Here is a 20,324-nt window from a genome sequence, read left to right on the forward strand (position 1 = left end):
ATCCGAAAGGAACTTTATAGATAGAAATAGCTTATGAGCCCATGAATTTTGTATTTTAGAACAAATGAAGTGAGGTTAAGCTTGAACGACTGCATATTTCGTAGTTGCTCTTACGTGATGGATTTCAGCTAGTGAAGTTGCACAAAGAACCACCGTGCCATCTTCAATGTAGCGTTTGCTTTTTGTTAAGATCGATAACGGCACTGGCTACGTCCTTAAGGTCAATTAGGAAAGGTAAAAGGGAAGTGTTACAAACGTTGTTGCAAGAGACCCAGTTTACCTCTGCATCTTTAGCGACTAGAACGAATAGGTAGATTACTTTGTCACCATACTGGCGAATTTTTATACACGCTCATACTTTGTTTTCTGTACTGGTATGCATTCTGTAAAATTGGAAATGAAACTGGCAAATGTTGCGTCAGATTTCAAACGATAATAACAGCATTGGATTATTGGATAGATAAAATGTTGGACAATTACTTTTACCATTACTTTTTCATTGTAGAGCAAAATCAATGAATAGTTTCAAGGACAAATTTACGCGAACAAAGAACCAATCACATGCGAGCATTCGTAGCATTCCTAGGACATGAATAGACACCAACCATTCCCGGTGATATTGGTGCTAATTACGGGTGTCACTTCAAGGTGAAATATATTTCACTATCACTTTTTTGAGACCTATTCCCGATTCCACCTCAAGTGAGGTGACAAAAATCACCTCCGTGAAGTGAGATTGACAGTGAAGTGAAAAAGAGAATAGGGCAAGTGAAATGAGCGAGATTCCCAGCTCAAACATTTCTAAGTTCCGGAAAGTCGATTGAGCTGAAATTTTGTATGAGGACATTTTACGACAAAAGGAAACTTTTGAGCCCTACCGCTAAACGAAATTCGAAGGTAAATTTTTTCCTTACGTTCCATTGGCCGCAGCTCAAAAATTTTGTAAGTCCCAGAGAGTCGTTTTTTTTTTTCAAGGAAAAAAAATAAGCCTTGTTACTGGAAAATAAATCCCATATATATTGTCACTGGATTACAAATCAATCGATTTTTAAACTTCCCTATCTTCGTGAAATCATTTCACCGTTCAAAATGGTCGTGAAATAATTACACGCGAAACGTCGCATTTTCCGTTTCTACTTCACTCATATGACACTCATAATAACCCTGATTCTGCGTTAGATGTCACTTTGCGACGTTTTTCTCACTTACGTGAGTCCTGTAATAGGATTTTGTTCACTTCACTCTGATTTCACCGTGAAGTGACTCCCGTAATAAGCACCATTCTCTGTATCAATATCTAAAACAAAATTAACATAGTCTCCCCGCCCAATAGGTCAATTTAGGTTTGCTTACATGAACCTAGACTAATTTGATGTCTCGAAGGTAAAGGTTTTTAGAAAAGTTTGAAACAACCCTTTTTCATGAACAATTTCTAAACCTGCTGTTAGAGCGTAATAGAAACTGATGTCTTGGAAGAAAACATGCTGGTAAGAGCAACAGTACTGTAGCGTACATGTGGAGCAGAGCTCCGCTAGTTTCCCGTCGTCTATCATTGCAGCGGGAACGACTTCTATTCGCGTGCAATCAAAACTGCAAAGCTGCTACTAATGGTGATTGAAAGTTTATCTCATGAATATGATTACCATAAAAACCATAAATTACTCAACAGAAATTGAACATTTTTGCAACGGTTATAAGTTTTTTATATTTATTTTTATCTTCGATATATACTAAATAATCGTGACTGATATAATATCGAGCGAGTAAGTTCCTAAAAATATTAATTCATAGAAGAATAAGGGCCAGCGGGTGCTTATGAATTTTTTGTCCTTTTATTAAAATCTATTCAGAATCTTTTTTTTTACATTTCAACATTCCCTTACTAACACGCAGATAATCCTGAGTAAGAATCCCCAGGATACCTTTAACTCGGTGACGAAATCGTGAAAAGAATCGCAAACACGATCCGGAGGATTTCCACTCAGGATTCTTATTCAAGAATCCTAGAGCCATATACAGGGCATTCCTGAGGATTCTTTTTTCAGGAATCTTTTTCAAGGACGCTCACGAATCCAATGTGAGGAATCCTGGAGAATCTATGCGAATCGTATGTGTTCGTCCGGGTTGTTAGATATTTTATTATTTTTAACTTTACAAATAAAATAATATACTTACAATAGCTGTCTTCGTAATACAGTAAATGTAAGTGTTAGCAAATGAAACAGACTTGTGAAGCAAAACAAAACAAAAATGAATCTTTTTAAACTTTAACTTTGTGGTAATTGTTGAATGTTGTTTGCACAAAAAAAACACTACAGGCACAACATCACCAAGTGTAAATAAAGTTCTTTCGAGTGCAATTAAATATATTTCTAAAACAATGATGGAGATGCTGAGAATTAAAATACGTAATTCAATGAACAAACTAATTTATTGTGTTTGTAATTACAGTTATTACAGTGTTTAGTCTCACGCCACTATTTCCTACAACCCTAGGGCTGTATACCCTGTAGTATTTTCGGAACTCAGCATGAGAGAAGGGTCAAGGCCAATCATGACGAATCGTATGACAAAGCGGACTCTGTAACCTTGAGGCTACAAGCTCCCCTTCGTATTTTAGAACAAGTCAATTAGAGTGATGAACTAACGAGAGTTCAAGACTTTTTCCTTGGAATACAGAAACAAATAATAATCTATAATTTTTAGTAGGAGGTTGTATCCAAAACACGACCGCATAACTGATGTAGAACACTTGCAAACTTCCCGACAAACAATTTTGTTGATTTATAGCTTGTGAAGCTGCTAACAAACGGATTTCGGCTGAACTACAGCTTAATAAGCTGTTTAATAACACAATTGTTTGTTGGGTTGATTTCACAAATGCTTTGTTGAGAGTGTTTCATCATTAAGCCATAAAGGCTACTATAATTTGTTCAAATTAAGTAACACTTGCAGTGCTGCAAATTTTCGACATTGCAAACGAAAGTGATAAAAACCGCATTTTCACTGTTTCAAAATGAAACGACCTGCAGCGTCAGCGACGTCAATTTTAAATGGAGGTCCGGTCATTGGAAGAAGTGAGATGTCTGATTTATTACCAAAATTATTTGATTTGAGCAAGTTCATTGCATGAAGTCGATGAACTATATAAGCATCTACATTCTCAACCGCATAAACATCGCTAAAGCAACACAGCGTGTTCGAAATCACAGAAATGCTGCTATCATCTGATTGGAGCTGAAAGTCTCTTTCATTCTAAGCTTGTTCGTTGAAAGTTGAAATTTAAAGATTTCACTTTCAACTGGAAATCCTTTCATGACAGCGAAGGTTTGAAGCACTGAACTCTTCATTAAATAGCTCACAAATCAATATGTGCAACTCGATACTGTTGAGCACGCAACTGATGCAAGTTTCTCAACATCCTGATTTGCGGACAAACATAAACATCATGTTTGCAATCAATAAAAATCAAGTTTATTGTATTTGCATCCAATCACGTTCGCACGAGAGGTTGATAAATTCATCGCAGACTGCAAATTCATTATTAAGCTTTATGGGTAGGTATTGACGATACTTTTAATTGTCTTTTTTAACATGGCTAATTCGAAAATTGAATTTGATAGTAAACTCACGTGTACTGTATAGCACTGACATGTGAAAAACTCATAAACTGCTTCAATCGAAAGCAAGTGATTGTCCCTGAAAGGATGGTTGGATTAATTTTCTACAAAGCTGGAAATCAATTGAATAATACCTTTTTTCTGTTTTCTTTGAAAGAAGCACAGCTGGGATATTCGGAGGAAAGATTTCCTTGGACACCGCCAGATAGATGCTTGCTCAGTTTCTCGTCATTGCGAATGCCACTTATAGCATGATTCTCCTTCTATTATCTCTAGCAGCGTTCACCGCCAATACCAATACATTTCCGCAGTGAAGTACAATACAGCCCCTAGATCGATAGGTATTCCTGTACCAACCCGCATAATTTACGAGTACTGGCCGTAACGTTAGCAGCCATAGGACTGGCTGTGCCGCACTTAATGATGTTGTGATTAATGAATCCGTGCGATTGTTTCGAATACCTACGGAGAGAACTAACGCGACAAGTAGGTGGGGCCAGGCTCACGGTATTATGGAAGAAAATAAAAAAAGTTGGGCTGCGCTACGTATTGTTTTTACGGATAACAACGAACGTTGCGCGAAAAAAACATTAGTTTTCCGTTAGTTTCGAAAAAAACATTAGTTTAGAGTGGTAATAATGCGGGCTACGGACAAGCGGTAGAAGCGGTTATCAGGAGAGCTAGCAGTACGCCAGGTCCGAAGCTATTACGAAATTACGAAAACACTAGCTCGAATGAATTATTTCGTTCCTCCTGCCAAGTACGAATTACAATTTACCTTTCTCAAAGCCATAAACACATTCTTGAAGCATTGCTGAATTTTCTTACACATTGCAAATTATGAAACATGCGATTCTACATTTATTTCAAGCTTAGCTTAGCTTAGTTCTGACTGTAATTAGACTGGGACACGGTAATATGGGAAAAAAGCGATGGTGTTATTTTTTCGCTCCCATGCACTTTTTGTGTTCCTTATGGGTCCTATAACAAATGTGTAACTTTTCAGATCGATCGGTGAAACCCTCGATTTTTTTTAAAGTTTCCATACGATTTTATATGGGAAAATCCACTTTTTCAAAACTTTTTGCTCCTAAAAATATATCGACACATGATATTTGTAGGAAATTTTTCGGGGAAAAACTCTTCTGAAGACCGCAAGGCGCTACCTTGCTTGTGAAAAAAGATATTCACCCCAGACTGATTGAATATCTGACGAACGGCTCACCATTGAATTTTACTAGCAATACTGCTGCTGCATGCTGCTGTTGCAAATTCAGCCATGTGATGAGGAATAATATCACTTAAATTTATCTTGCTGGCTTCTTCGAAGATACTCTGAGCAAAAATCACACTTTGAAAATTAATTCCACGCGAAAATATTTCTCCTACTTAAGCAAATCTGCAATAGCAGCATGCTGTAGCAGTGTTGCTGGAAAATTGAAATGGTGAGCCGTCCATCAGACATTCAATCAGTTTGGGGTGAATAGCTGTTTCTACAAGCGTCGTAGCGCCTTACGGTCCTCAGAAGAATTTTGTCCTAGGAAAATTTCCTACAAATATCATGTGTCGATATATTTTTAGGAGCTAACTGAGAATTTCTAGAGAACAAGTTTTGAAAAAGTGGATTTTCCCATATAAAATCGTATGGAAACTTTAAAAATCGGGCACAAATCGGGCGTTTCACCGATCGATCTGAAAAGTTACCCAGTTGTTATTGGACCCATAAGGAACACGAAAAGTGCATGGGAGCTAACATTTATTTTTTGTCCCACCCTACTGTACATATCAAAATGCACAATGAATCAACTGAAAGAACGACTAATAGTGGTAATTCCTTCTCACTGTGCATCAATCAATGACCCGATTTAGTATAGACCAATAACGACGCCGGCCACGTACTTACAGTCAGGTTTGGATATCTTCGGTTCCGTACAACACCGGCACAACTCAAAAGTTTTTCATTTTGCAGTCAAATGATGCCAAATATGATTAAGTGTTATTTCACAAAGACTTTTTTCTAAATAACAATTCTGCATTTATTTCAAGCGATTAAATACTGACGCTAAAATTGTTTTTTTCTAAATGCAATCATATTGTATAAAGCTCGTTTGAATTATATATGGGTCATTCCATACGAAGTGTACATGCCACTGGGACACGACCATCACAGATTTTGTTCAAAGTTGGGAGAATTATTCATCTATTGTCTTCTTGGAAAAATTCCAATTTTGGTGTCGATTGGAATACCCCTCGCTCTCTAGGACCCCCTCTTTATTGCAAAGTCGCGCAATTTTTGTCAAAAATCTCTATTTTCTTTTTCTTACAATTCATAGACGTAAGATGTCCGAAAAATACTGATAGATGATTTTTAAAGAAAATAAACCAAGGAATCCAGAAAAAATATAAGTTTTGACCGGAAGTGTTGCCAGATAAATTATTTTTGTAATTGAAAACTAAATTTACATTTTTCGGCAAATGCAGCCATTTTTATTTTAAATTTGATGATTTCATCGTGTTCCTTGGAAAATTTCACATAAGAATCAACTATCATCCCGAGGTGGGAAGCTGCATAGCCGCAAGGTTACAGAGTCCGCTTTGCCAAGCGGATGGTCGTGGGTTCGAATCTTAGTGGAATCAGGCCATTCGATGTCAAAAAGGACTTTAAGTATGAGTTTATTCTCAGGCTCCCCACCACTTACCCTTCCTTTACGCTGAACAAAAAATTAGTCCCTCTTATCAATAAAACTGGCCAGAAGGACAAACGACGAAACTTCTCCAGGGAATTATAATTGGCGATATTTGGCAGGAGGAAGGAGGCTCGGTAGAGAAGTACAGTAAGCGTGTAAAACGAGGGGAAGTACATTACACACAAGCACTGATCAAAAATAATAATAAGCATGCCACACGGCGTGTAAGAACAACAACTTTATTTTAAAAAAATGGGCATCGCCAAAATCTTCACCATTTGAAAAAATAGCTTTTTACCTTTCATTTGAGACCCTCCGGAAAATCATCCATCGTGGGCTTTCGAACAACTTTTTTTTTCTTTAGAAAGTATTCTGACAGCAAAGCATTTAACTACCGAGAGGATAGTACGGTGCTACAAATGAAAAAAAATGCAAGAAATTTTGAAGTGATGCAGTGAAGGTTGTAAGTTTAGTTGAGTGCAACTTTCGCTCATACTAAAATTTTTTCAAACACCCCTAAAAATTGAAATTATGGTTTTTTTTTTCTTCATAAAAAAATTATGGTTAAAATGCTGGTTTTTTTCACCTCAGCACATAGAAATTTTTTTTAACTCATTTGTTTTCCAACCGATTTTGAATGTTTTAGCCGTTTTGGAAAGGGGAAAAGTAGAGTTTTCAAAATATATACAGGTTTTTACTAACTTCATTAAAATATGTTGAGTTATTCGAGCGTAAATCTAATTTTTTAAACTTATCCAAGCAAATTTTCAACTTTACTTGAAATTTGTCAGTTATTTTTTGTAAGAAAAGTACTACAAGCACACAAACACTTTGAAACTATTTTAAATTATGAATAAAATGGAAGCTGTTCTATGTAAATCGGCAGATACTTTGCTAAACTATATCTTTCTTAAGCAAATCAGAATATTTCACTCTCATCGAACAATAATATTTGGACTGTTTATTTTACGGTGCTATAAATAAAAAAAATGAAAGTACTTCTGATGTGACCAAGTGTTGGTTGTAGCTCTAGTCGTGTGTTATTAACGTACGAACTTGAAGTTTTTCAATTACCCTTAAAATTTGAAGTTATTGTCAAAACTTCGCCTTTGGACCGTGGTTCACATGTTTATTTCCAACTGTGTTATTTTTACATAAATTCTTTATATATAGATCGTTTTGGAAAGGGAACATCCATAAATGACGCACCTTTCCCCCCATAGTTGCTGTTTTCTTAGTTTCATATTTGTTACGTAGCTTGGCTTGACCCCCCCCCCCTCTCCCTCCCGTCACATTTCGTCACAAAAATGCAAACCCCCACTTCCCCCTCGAATGCTACGTCATCTATAAATGTTCTCAAAGGCAAAAAATAGGGCTTTCAAAATGTATAGATAATCTACAGATTTCACTTAGGTGTACGTGTAATAAGTAGTTTTAAAAAAATTAAAATTTAAGAACAAATTTTCACACATTTTTATAAAAATGTCCTTCAAATACACTATGATTTGTTACAATCTACACAAGGGGTGCATCAGAAGTTGTTGCATTTTCTTCAATTTGTAATACCGTGGAATAAACAACTCAAATATTATTGTTCGATGAAAATCAAAAATTCTGATTTCCTTAAAAAACAGGTTACTCAACAAATTATCAGCCGATTTACAAACAAAAGCTTCTATTTTAAGATAGTTTCAAACTGCTAGTGTACTTATAGTACTTTTCTTACAAAATAAAATAACAGACAAATTTCAAGTGAAGTTGAAAAATTTGCGTGGAGAAGTCAAAAAAATTAGATTTACGCTCGAAAAACTCAACATATTTTAATGAAGTTAGTACAAACCTGTACATATTTTGAAAACCCTTTTTTTTTCCCTTTCCAAAATGGCTAAAACATTCAAAATCGGTTGAAAAACAAATGAATTAAAATTAATTTTCATGCACTGAGGTGAAAATACCGGCATTTTGACCATAACTTCAAATTTTAGGGGTGTTTGGAAAATTTCCAGTATGAGCGAAAGTTGCACTCAACTAACTTACAACCTTCACTATGTCACTTCGAAACTTCTTGCATTTTTATTTTCATTTGTAGCACCGTACTGTCCTCTCGGTAGTTAAACGCTTTGCTGTCAGAATACTTTTTAAAGAAAAAAAAAGTTGTTCGAAAGCCCGCGATGGATGATTTTCCGGAGGGTCCCAAATGAAAGGTAAAAAGCTATATTTTCAAATGGTAAAGATTTTGGCGACGCCCATTTTTTTTAAATAAAGTTGTTCTAGGATACACGCCGTGGCCACTTCTCAATAGCGGTATTGCTAAAAATAGAAGTGCGGGATACAGCAGACACCCGGGCATATCTCACAATAGATCAACGGTTCTGGTCGCAGTGAGGAAGTCCATACAGGAAAAAAAATCATCACGAGGTAATATGATTTAAAAAGTAAAATATTCTATCTGGCAACACTTTCGGGCAAAAACAATATTTTTTCTGGATTCATTGGTTTATTTTCTTCAAAATTCACATATCACTGTTTAACGGGTGTCTTACGTCTATAAATTGTAAAAAAAAATTATTTACGACGTTTACAATTTTTTTCATAAAAATGTTATATCTCGAGGTTGGCTCATATTACCTCGGGATGATAGTTGTTTCTAATGTAAAATTTTCCAAGGAGCACGATTAAATGATCAAATTTGAAATCAAAATGGCTGCATTTGCCGAAAAATGAAAATTTAGTTTTCAAATACAAAAACAATTTATCTGGCAACTATATAATTCATAAACTTATCGCGGCCTGACCGAACGGTTACAAACATTTGGCCCAGTTTTATACCCTTGTTTGATGATTTTTCTAGCTTTTGAACAAATATTGAAACACATAGACAATTTTTATTAATTATGTGAAAATTTTGTTGGTTTAGCAACTAAATTTCGATTGCGATTTCTTCGGCATTTTATCAATCAACTTAGAATTCAGTCTTGTTCGATATGCATATTGCATTTTTTTAAATTTTTGAGCTATGAGTGCATGAAACTTTGCCAGTTTTTATACTCAGTAGGTATCTTAACTTAAATACAAAACAAAAGATTATCGGGGCGAAGCACCGTGTCCTCTTGCGTATGCGTCGGTGAGAGGGAATAAAGCGGTCCTACATAATGCTCCGGTGTAAACGTGAAGCGGCCTTGGTGAGCTTTGCTCATCTGAGGATTATCGGTGTATTGTGATTTCCGGGATGTACCAAATCATTATTTCGAAGACTGTACGCCCGTCGGTTCTTTTTTAGCACGTTACGATTCAGAATAGGTTTCGTTCGTTCGATAAATATTGTAATTATTCACGACAAAGACAAACCCTGCATGGATGCCAAATCTATTCCTGTTTTGCCGGTTCCCTTATTTTCCTTTTTTTTAATAAAGCGGGTGTTTTGGCTTTTTCGTCATACAAGTGGTCGGCACGCTCTTATTTGTTTTCGGAGAAGGCAGTTCAGTTTCGTGTGCGGTATTTTGACTGCGCTCAGTGTGACTATCTCAATACAGCGCTCTATCGGTTATTTGAGCTGGGACCAGTAGTTTGCGTAGTTTGCGTTCAGCGTACGGTTGTTGCGTTTTACGAAATCCATTCGTTTCTAGGTAAATTTGAATTAAGTTCACGGCATTAAACGCAAAGTTTAGATACGCAAGAAGATTACTAGATCGTGGCGCGGTTCTATTTATATCGTCTCCTGGTGGCCGGCTGCCCAGAGACCGAGAAGTAACCATATCGTGCGCGAATTTGTGTAGAGAAGATCGCACCATCAACCTCGATGGATCCAGATCAATTCCTTTCCACTAACACTAATTCCTTCCTTTGATACTTGTGGATGATGCAGAGGATTCCTCGGTCTCTAGTAGCAACAAGTATTAAACTAACACTCCCGATATCCCTTCCTCTATTGATCTGCATTGGGCGTGGCCAGCTTCGTTATTGACCAGTGAAAAGAAAGATCACCAGAAATTGTACACTGAGAATGGCTTGCTACTCCTAGGCACCATTTTGACGGTTCTTTGTGCAATTTCAGCTGATTCTGGTCAATCGCGGGCAACACACGGGCGATCAAATATGCTATGCTATGCTATGCTAAAAACAATTTATCTGGCAACACTTCCGGTCAAAACCTATATTTTTTCTGGATTCCTTGGTTTATTTTCTTCAAAAATCATCTATCTGTATTTTTCGGACACCTTACGTCTATGAATTGTAAGAACAACGAAAAAAGAGATTTTGAATGCGTGACTTTGCAATAAACTGGGGGGTCCCACAGAGCGGGGGTATTCCAATCGACACCAAATTTGGGATTTTTCCAAAGCGACAGTAGATGAATAATTCTCCCAACTTCGAGTGAAACCTGTGATGGTCGTGTCCAAGTTTGTGCTTTTTTGTGGTCACTTCGTATGGAATGACCCATATGAAGTTTGTTTGTTGTTGTGATTGTATTTGTGTGTATGTCGTCTATTATGTGTAATGCAAACTAAACAGCAAGATTAATGCAACTACACAACTCGGAAAATTCGTTTGGCAAATAAGTTAAAAAATATTATTGGTGTGTCACATTATAAAGACAAATTAAACACAGTATAGAGATAAAGACGGATAAATTGCATGGAAATTGAAACATTTTCGATCGCTGCTTTTGCCGTCTGCGGTCTCGAAGTTTTAACGTTCTGGCGAATGATGGCAGAAAAAAAACAACTACTTCAATTGAATAATTTTCATGTACTAGAAAACAGGGCACCGCAGACTGTTTCTAAAGCGGCAAAAGCGTGATCGAACTTATTTTGACCCAATGCAATAGATGTGGTTTCACACACCCTAATAACCGAAAAACTCCTACATTTGGGCTTCACACGCTGAACAGTTGAATAGCTGAGATCGTAGCTAATTGTAAGAAAAACTTTCGTCCAAGCAGATTATGAAGTTTCTGTAGCATTCGATGTCACACAACTGGTGTACCTCAAGGGAGCATCCTCGGGCCTTTCATCTTCATCCTGTATATAAACGACCTCGTTTACCGTTTGGCATCAGAAAAGCTATTGTTCGCGAACGACTTTAAAATCTTTTGAGTAACTTCTTCCGTTCTGGAAAGTGCATTCCTGCAAGTTGATATCGACATACTCCAGCTGTGGCGTGACAAAAAGGGGTGGACGGTGTGCCAAAAATGGGATGAATATAAAGAAATGTAAAATTATCTTCTTTAAGCGTCGCCAAACTGCGGTGGAATTCAACTATTGATTCGAACACTATTGATCGGGTTGATACGGGACCTGGGTGTTACATTGCACACTGGGCCAGAAATAAAATCTAGCGGAACGAAATTAATAGCGCTCTTAGGGTTTGACCAATCGGTTTCCGATCTTCTACAAAGTTTCTTGGTATAGTTAGGGCGTCATTTTAGATGTTTGAATTGGTTCGGAATTTAGCCGCAAAGGTGGCGTTGCGATACCAACTTCTTTCCCTTACACGCTAGAGCTTTGCAGTTTTCGACAAAGTTGTAGATCTCTAAATTTCATGAAACTTTACAGAATATACAAAATTTCTAATTATTCAAGTTTCAGAGATCTACGAGTTTTTATAAATTTTGTCTGAATTTCACGCTTTACTTTGATAATTTTATGAATTCACTCGAAATAATTTCTTACTTTTTTTTTCTCGATAGAAATTCAATAATTACGTCGTTTTCTTCTGATTACAGAAGTTTCTGAAGTACTTAAGTGAAAATAATACACAAAATTTGAAAAAAATACATAATTTTGTGAAGTAGATATCTTAGCGGGTAGCAAGTATTCGCAAACCATGATTTTCCATCAAAAAATCTTTATTTTCTGTAAATTTGAAAGAAGTGTTTTTTGGTGTGTTTGTGACATTTCAGTTTGAATATAACCATAGGTTTCATATAAAAATACAATTGCTATGTATTTATTGCATGGAATCTACGGTCCAGTACTCTGATACTCTATTAAACCTATGTGCATTCTTCAGCAAAGTTTCTCAGTGTAATAAGAACTTCAACTTGACACTCAGTTTAGTTCGCGATTTGGCCGCAGAGATGGCGCATCGACACCAACTTTTTATTCTTGCACGCTAGAGTTTTGCAGTTTTCGACAAAGTTTCAGATTAGAAAATTTTATGCAACTTTGTGGAAGAAACAAAATTTCTGTCACTTAAATTTTATTTGAAATTTACGAGTTTTTGAAGAATACTTTTAAAATTCAAAAGAAATTTAGAGATTTAAGAGAAATTTAGAGATCTACAACTTTGTCGAATACCGCAAAGCTCTAGCGTGTAAGGGAAAGAAGTTGGCATCGCACGCCACCTTTGCGGCTCAATTCAGAACCAATTCAAACATCCAAAATGACGCCCTAACTATACCAAGAAACTTTGTAGAAGATCGGAATCCTATTGGTCAAACCCTAAGAGCGCTATTAATTTCGTTCCGCTAGATTTTATTTCTGGCCCAGTGTGCATTGAATAACAAGCTGAGATTTAGCTCAACTTAGCTCAAACTTAGCTCTTGTCCTCACAACTTCCTATGGCATGCATCATATGAGTCATATAATTACAATAGCTAGTTGAAACATGGACACAACTGGTTGGTGTTGCCTTGGTAATGCTGTCGTCCGACAATAGCTAAGTGAGAAGGTACGACGCAATCATTGGCACCATACTTTGGCGGTAGAGGAAATGTTTCGCCAACCCAAGCGTCTGTTCACCAAGATGGTGTGGCTCAAAACAGCGTCTGTTCTTCATGTTAGAAGCGGCTGATCAGTGTCTACGATGAGCTACATCCATGCAACTTCGAAGTCGTAGCACTGCAGGAACTTTGTTTGACAGAACAGAAGGTATGGAAAAGCTGGTATCGGGCAGGTAATTTTTAATTTTAATCAGAGTTATTGCACCCCAGCGAGCTGGGAACTGACTTCATAGTACTGATAAGTGCTTCAACAACAGCATCATCAACGTGAACTGCACACAAGAAGAAAGCGTTCTATACGCAGTCGGAGCAGGTCTACGATAACTGCCTGTGACGGGACGTGAAAGTCGTCATTGGGGACATAAATGCACGCCGTACCTAATGATAATGGCTATCGGCGCGTGAACTTTGCAGCCCCCGTTGTATGGTAGTCCGAATTACTTTCTTTAGATCACTCGACCAACATACAAAAAATCAAATCAACCACGTCCTAACCGACGGAAGGTTCTTCGCCGACTCCATTAACGTTCGTACCTATCGTAGGAGAGCGAACGTGGAACGTTACCGACGAACACAGAACGACCAAAACTCAGTCTACCGAACGAAGAAGCAATAACATAAAAACGGAGATCGCGTAGCGATGGAAGAACTGTACCAAGCTAACAACACTGAGAAGTTCTAGGAGGAGCTGAACAAGGCCACGTGCTGCAAGCCGATATGTGCAAGAGCTTGGAAGGTAACCTCCTTACGGACGAGTGTGAGGTAATCGAAAGATGGTATGGCAATTGATATTGGTGCACCAGTAGAAGAAAACAAGATTCCAGCCCCCGATCTCCTGGAGGTGGATGAGAAGATTGGCCGGCTGAAAAACAATAAAGCTGCTGGAGTGGACCAACTTCCCAGCGAGCTGTTGAAATACAGTGGAGAAACATTGGTTAGAGCCGCGCACTGGCTCATTGCCAAGTTTTGGGAGGAAGAACGAGTGCCGAAGGAGTAGATGGAAGGTATTATGTGTCCCATCTACAAAAAGAGCAACAAGCTGGAATGCTGCAATTACCGGACAATCAATCTGATAAACGCCGCTTACAAGGTTCTCTCCCAAATACTCTGCCGTCGATTTCTCCATTTGCGAAGAAGTTCGTGGGGCACCAGGCGGGATTCATGGGTGCCCGTGCCATCACGGATCAGGTATTCTCGGTTCGGTAGGTTATGCAGAAATGCCGCGAATACAACGTGCCCACACATCATCTATTCATCGATTTCATTTCGGCATACGACATAATCGATCGAGACCAGCTATGGCAAATTAGTTATGAACGACTACAGATTTTCGGGCAAACTAACGCGATTGGTCAAGGCGACGATGGTGTCGTTTGAGTATCGGAGGCACTCTCGAGCCTTTTCGAAACTAGAAGAGGTTTAAGGCAAGATTATGGTCTCTCGTGCCTACTATGTAACATTGCCCTGGAAGGTGACATTAGAAAAACGTGGATCAATACGAGTGGCACGATGTTTCAAAACTCGGTTCAGCTTTTTAACTTCGTCGACGATATCGACATTGTGGCTCGAACCTTTGTGAAGAAGGCGGATACGTACATCGGACTAAAGGTCGAAGCCAAAAAAATTGAACTGGTCATCAATGCATCGAAGACAAAGTACATGAAACGGAGGGGTTCGCGAGAAGACAGTGACAGTGATAATCTCCCACCTCGAGTTCAAGTTGGTGGTGATAAAATCGAGGTGGTCGACGAGTTCGTCTACCTGGGCTCACTGGTAACTGCCGACAACGATATTGGCAGAGAAATTCATCGACGCATTATGGCAAGAAATCGCGCATACTTTGGTCTCCGGAGGACGCTCTGGTCAACAGCGGGTAAGGTGGATCGACCAGGTGGAAGACGATCTGCGGACCCTACGCAGACTACTGTTGAAAACAACTTCCCGATAATTATCCAGTTTTTTTTTCTTCGAAAGATAGGGAGAGATGACGGTAACACTGTTACCGGCATTCGTCAATGATTTCATCATTGCAGTCCAAACTTTTGCTCAAAATTGTGATACACTCACAACAAATTATAAAATAAAATTTGGTTATTTTATAATCCTTCTGTATTAGGGCTAGTATAAATGGCAACATAAATGAGATTGATAACGAAAACGATCCAGTTATTTGTTTTCCATATATATCTCCAATTACTGTTGGCGTTTGTCGTTCTCGATAAGCGAGTCTCATGGTGGAGAATAACAGCAGGAAAACGCCCAGCTGTTAATCTCAACTGCAAGACCAATTACCGATGAGCTATTAGTGCAGTTATCAGCCCTTTCCCTAGTGCCAACGAAGAAGTATCTTAAAGATTTTTTATGATAAAAGTTAGCTGCACCTTTTGGAAATATAAGGTCAATTGGCAACAAGTGGGACGGTCACGGTCGCCATTTACTCTTATGACATCATTAGGCACTGATCATGATTTAAATATCAATACAGTCTCGCAAGAAAGAAGAGTTCAAATCTGAAGGAGGAATCATTATCCAGATCCATTATACAGATATATAAAATCAAACAAGAATCCTATTGCACAATCAACACCTGAAGTTCTTATCTTGTTCCATAAATATCACATCGCTACATCAAGCTTAAACCAAGCACGCGAAATATCATAATATTGATGAAACCAAAGCAAACGTCGTGCAACTGCGTTATTCATTGTGTCAGAGTCTTTCACCGTATTTCAGGCAACGAACAAAAAACGCACAGTGGCGCTAGGATGACCAATGTTTCCACTTTTTGTTACATAATTTGGTTCTAAGAATATGCACACATTTTACCCACATTATCCTGATTTTGATAGTTTAGTAGCACTAATTTACCAATACTGACCGACAACATAACCCAATGTGAGGACACCTCGCGAGTCCCACACCGATTGGAATTCGGTCAATATTTACCGGAGCGATACCAGCTCAACAAGACAGTATTGAATTGACCATCACAATGGCTGGACGAGTAGCTCTCGGGTTGCTGCTCATATCAATTGTCGCCTTGGCAGAAGGCGCTAGAATACTAACCATCTTGCCAAGCGGTGGTAAATCGCACGACATCATAGCAACCGCCTTCGGGAGAGTGCTTGCCGGTGCTGGCCACGATGTGACTGTGATAACGCCCTACGCTTCTAAGAAGCTGCCGAAGAATTATCGAGAAATCGTGCTAACTGGATTGCTTGAAAAAGCTATGGAAGGTCAAGGTGCACCGAACTTTTTTGATTGGAAGGGCGGAGTTATAGGTTCATCCTTTATGTTGGTGATGATGTACGGAATGATGCCTGGCAAGATGTACGAGTTAGCAATGGAGCATCCGAACGTTGTGAATCTTTTGAAATCTGATGAAAAATTTGATGTTGTTCTGTTGGAGTCCTTCATAACAGAGCAATTCTATGGATTAGCGCAACACTTTGATGCACATCTGATTACGTTTTCTGCATTCGGAAACTCGCTATGGACTAACGGCTTAGTTGGATGTCCGCATCCAACGTCGCACTTGGGACACTTTTTACTCAGCTACACCGATCGCATGACATTTTGGGAACGGTTCATAAACACTGCCTTCACTGAGTTCGATCGGATCTACTACAATTGGTTCTATTTGCCAACGCAGAAAAAATACTACGATTTGGCGTTTCCGAATGCCAAACAAAGCTTCGAACAGCAGATGAAAAATGTTTCCCTAGTTTTTCTGAACACACATTTCACACTAAGCAGTCCTAGACCTTATCCACCCAACATGATCGAAGTCGGAGGAATTCAAATGGATGATCCAAAACCGTTACCGAAGGTAAGTCAAAATAGTGTGTGTGGACTGCTTTAAATTTTAAACCAACATTCTATCTGTTTGAAGGACTTAAAAACATATCTTGATGAAGCCACGGAGGGAGTAGTCTATTTCTGCATGGGTTCCAACATAAAATCAAAGGATCTCCCACCTGTGAAGCGAGACGCCTTCTTGAAGGCGTTCGGAAAACTGAAGCAGCGTGTTTTGTGGAAGTTTGAGGACGAAAATCTTCCCAACAAGCCAGGAAATGTAAAAATCAGTCCCTGGGTTCCGCAGAGTGATTTGTTGGCCCATCCGAACGTGAAACTGTTCATTACACATGGAGGTAACCTCGGCACGACGGAATCCTTGTACCACGGTAAACCGATGGTGGGAATACCGATCTTCGGAGACCAAATGATGAACATTGAAAAGTCCGTACGTGCTGGATACGCCTTGCGACTCGATTTGGATGACATTAGTGAGGAAACGGTGGGACGGGCTGTCAACAAGGTACTGAACGATCCGTCATACGCAAGAAATGCGAAACTTGTGTCGGACCGGTTGAGAGATCAACCGATGACTCCGCGGCAAACCGTCGTTTATTGGGTGGAATACGTTCTGCGACATGGTGGAGCACCGCAGCTACGTTCACCCGCAATGGAATTATCCTATTTACAGTACAAATCACTCGATGTGTACGCCGTAATGCTGTTGCTGTTGGTGGTTATTGTGGCAACTAATGTGTTCCTCGCGAAGAAGTTATACCGAAAAGTGTTCCGAAAGAGTTGTCCAGCTGGTGGAAAACAGAAGAAAGCCTAATACGCTTGTTCCTTAGGGGAAGTGTTATTTTATGTGATAGAATTTAGGTAGATTGAATAAATTGGTTTAAAAATAGAGCACTCATGAAGCTATGAAAAACTGTGGGAAGTTACACAATAGTTCAACCGTAGCTTCCATTGAATTCCACTCTTATCTTTCATCACATTCGATAAAAACGAATCGATTAGTGCTAAATGTCAGCAACCAAACACGTGCATTTCATTGGCACTTAAAGAGCACACAGACATCAACGCGGGATTTGTTAATGGTACTGTGATGGAAACACGGGAATGGCATCGCTGTCAGCTACCATACATTTGACGCGTTACCAACATCACTGGCACTGGCACCCGAAAAATGGGCAGTTTACCCTTATCTTATGTTGATTCGGGCAAACCGGCTAAATGTTGACTGCAATTATTGATCAGCATATCAAACAGTTTTGAGCGATTTCTTTTGAGCAATTTCTCAAAAATTTTTTTGAGTTTTGAAGCAAGCTGTGACAGCAGAAAAAGTAGTTTTGGGACAAACGGTACAGAAATAGATGTTCGTAACGCTTGAAGGCTACCATACCATTCCCTTGGATGGAAACGAAACGAATATGATGCAATCCTCGTTTATTCATCATATGTGCACTTCACGAAGTGTACAGGCCGGGACTAAACTCGAATCCTCTCAACCCATATGACGTTTTCGTTTTCGCGGTGTACTACACTCAAATGACACTCAAATGACACTTTTGACACCGAAAATGTTTTATTTGATTTTTCGTGTTACCCTTTTTTGTCTCCCCCTACACTTTTTCTGTCACTGATGACACCCGAAAAAAGCAGAGTGTGCTGTAGGAAGTTACACGTATGTGTCAAAACTGGTTTGTTTTGGTTTTCGTTTCACGTGGTAAAGTGTCAGATAAATTTTTTCTCAGCACATTTGCGAGATTGACATATGAAATGGAAACGAGACAAAATGACGAATGCGATTATGACCAAAACAAAACGAATTGACAGCTAACCCATTATTACGCATACCAATGCAATGACACTGAAAATGTTTTATTTGAAGCTGCAAAGTATAGCACGGAAAAAGTGTAGTACACCGCGAAAACGAAAACGACAATAATGAAATGATGATAGGGTGCATAGGTTTCTGGGAGGAAACAAACACATGACTAGACTACATCCGCTCTGAGAAGCGATTTGATCGTTGCGTTTGTCTCTCCATAGGCCGGTAGTTACGGGAAAAAAGGATAGCAACAGGAGAAAATCATGTCGCCTGAACAGCAGCAGAGGTGTGGTGCGGTGAGAGGGAATGTGTGGGGGAAGGGAGTACTTCGGCAGCGATTGAGTTTAAGCGAGAGTAGGAGAGCATACAATGTCATTTTCTTTCTTTTTCCGACAAAAAATCATCTTCATGAGTCTGAAGAATAAGGATATAACAAGTTCTGATCGCTCTCTGTAACAGAGACGAATAACTTCATATACCGAGTTGTGCACATTGAGAACTACACCACGTAGGTACACTAATGAATAGAAATATATCGTAAAGAGGAAAGCAAAAAGAGTGCACCAGCACCGATACTTTGTTGTTCGCATACTTACGACGATGTCAACGCATCCTAGGCTTGTTTTATATGTATTCATTAATCGCTAGAGGTGATTTTTTTCCTTCGCTGACTACGCATTAACCATAAAAATATCATTATGGTCAAGGTCACTGACCCATGATTCTGAGCCGGTCACACTGTTCAGCATCAACAACCACTCACTGCTGGATAACCTCAAAATCGACTGCGGCTGGGCCGTTTTGACTATTTCGAAAGGGGTTGTTTATTGGCAGAACATAAGAACGCTACGCTAGAATTCAACATGCATAAAAATCCAAATAGTCGGGCTTTTGATAGAATACGCTAATGGAGTCAACATTACAAATTCTATAAAAATATTTCTTGAGATTTGCCGTACTCAGAGCATTTATAAGTTATGTTTTTATGGAAAAAAAATTGGAATAATCATCAAGGAGTAGTTATAATTTCAATATTTATCAAATAAAACAAAAATCCTATTGCACAATCTCCACCCGAAATTCTTATCCTGTACCATCATTACATAAAGCGAAATATCACAATACTGATGATGCCGGAACAAACGTCTTGCGACTGCGTAATTCATTGCGACAGAGTCTTTTATCGTATTTGAGGCACTGTTGATAAGAGAGTTCAATTTTGGCTCTCGTCGAGCGGCCAGCCGCTGTTTTCTATAATTAAACTTCACATCGCTACTGCATACATTTATGTGAGAGTATTGGTCGATGAACGACCATTAGAACCTGTTATCACGCGCCGATAACAAATAACAGGGTACAAGTTCCAGTTTCCGAAAGAATGACTCCAATTATACGGATCATTCAACCATTGGAACATTATAAATTGGACAGTAGGTAAAGAATATCTCACGACACTCTCGCTGCTCACACACTTCTGAAGGGGCGTGAATTAGCAGTAATGAGATTTGCCGCGACGAAAAAACGCAAATCACTACGCACAGTGGCTTAAAGATGACCAATGTGTCATTTTATTTTCACGTTTTTGATACAAATTTTTCTTTATATAAATGCACACATTTTACCCATATTAACAAGATTTTTGATAGTTTAGCACTAATTTACCA

The 20,324-nt window shown here is 38.7% G+C and overlaps 2 protein-coding genes across 5 annotated transcripts in view; one reads left to right on the forward strand and one right to left on the reverse strand.

Annotated features, from left to right (window-relative positions):
- The window catches only part of LOC129722356 (calmodulin-binding transcription activator 1), a 511,905-nt gene that overhangs the window by 318,512 nt on the left and 173,069 nt on the right, over positions 1 to 20,324 (reverse strand). The window lies entirely within an intron of this gene.
- On the forward strand, positions 16,019 to 17,735 carry LOC129722360 (UDP-glycosyltransferase UGT5-like). Its single transcript, XM_055675749.1, has 2 exons — positions 16,019 to 16,860; positions 16,924 to 17,735. The coding sequence occupies exons 1-2, from the start codon at positions 16,024 to 16,026 to the stop codon at positions 17,656 to 17,658; spliced, it is 1,572 nt and encodes a 523-aa protein (XP_055531724.1). The 5' UTR covers positions 16,019 to 16,023; the 3' UTR covers positions 17,659 to 17,735.

This window comes from Wyeomyia smithii, chromosome 2 (genome assembly GCF_029784165.1).
Source record: "Wyeomyia smithii strain HCP4-BCI-WySm-NY-G18 chromosome 2, ASM2978416v1, whole genome shotgun sequence".
Taxonomy (NCBI): Eukaryota; Metazoa; Arthropoda; class Insecta; order Diptera; family Culicidae; genus Wyeomyia; species Wyeomyia smithii.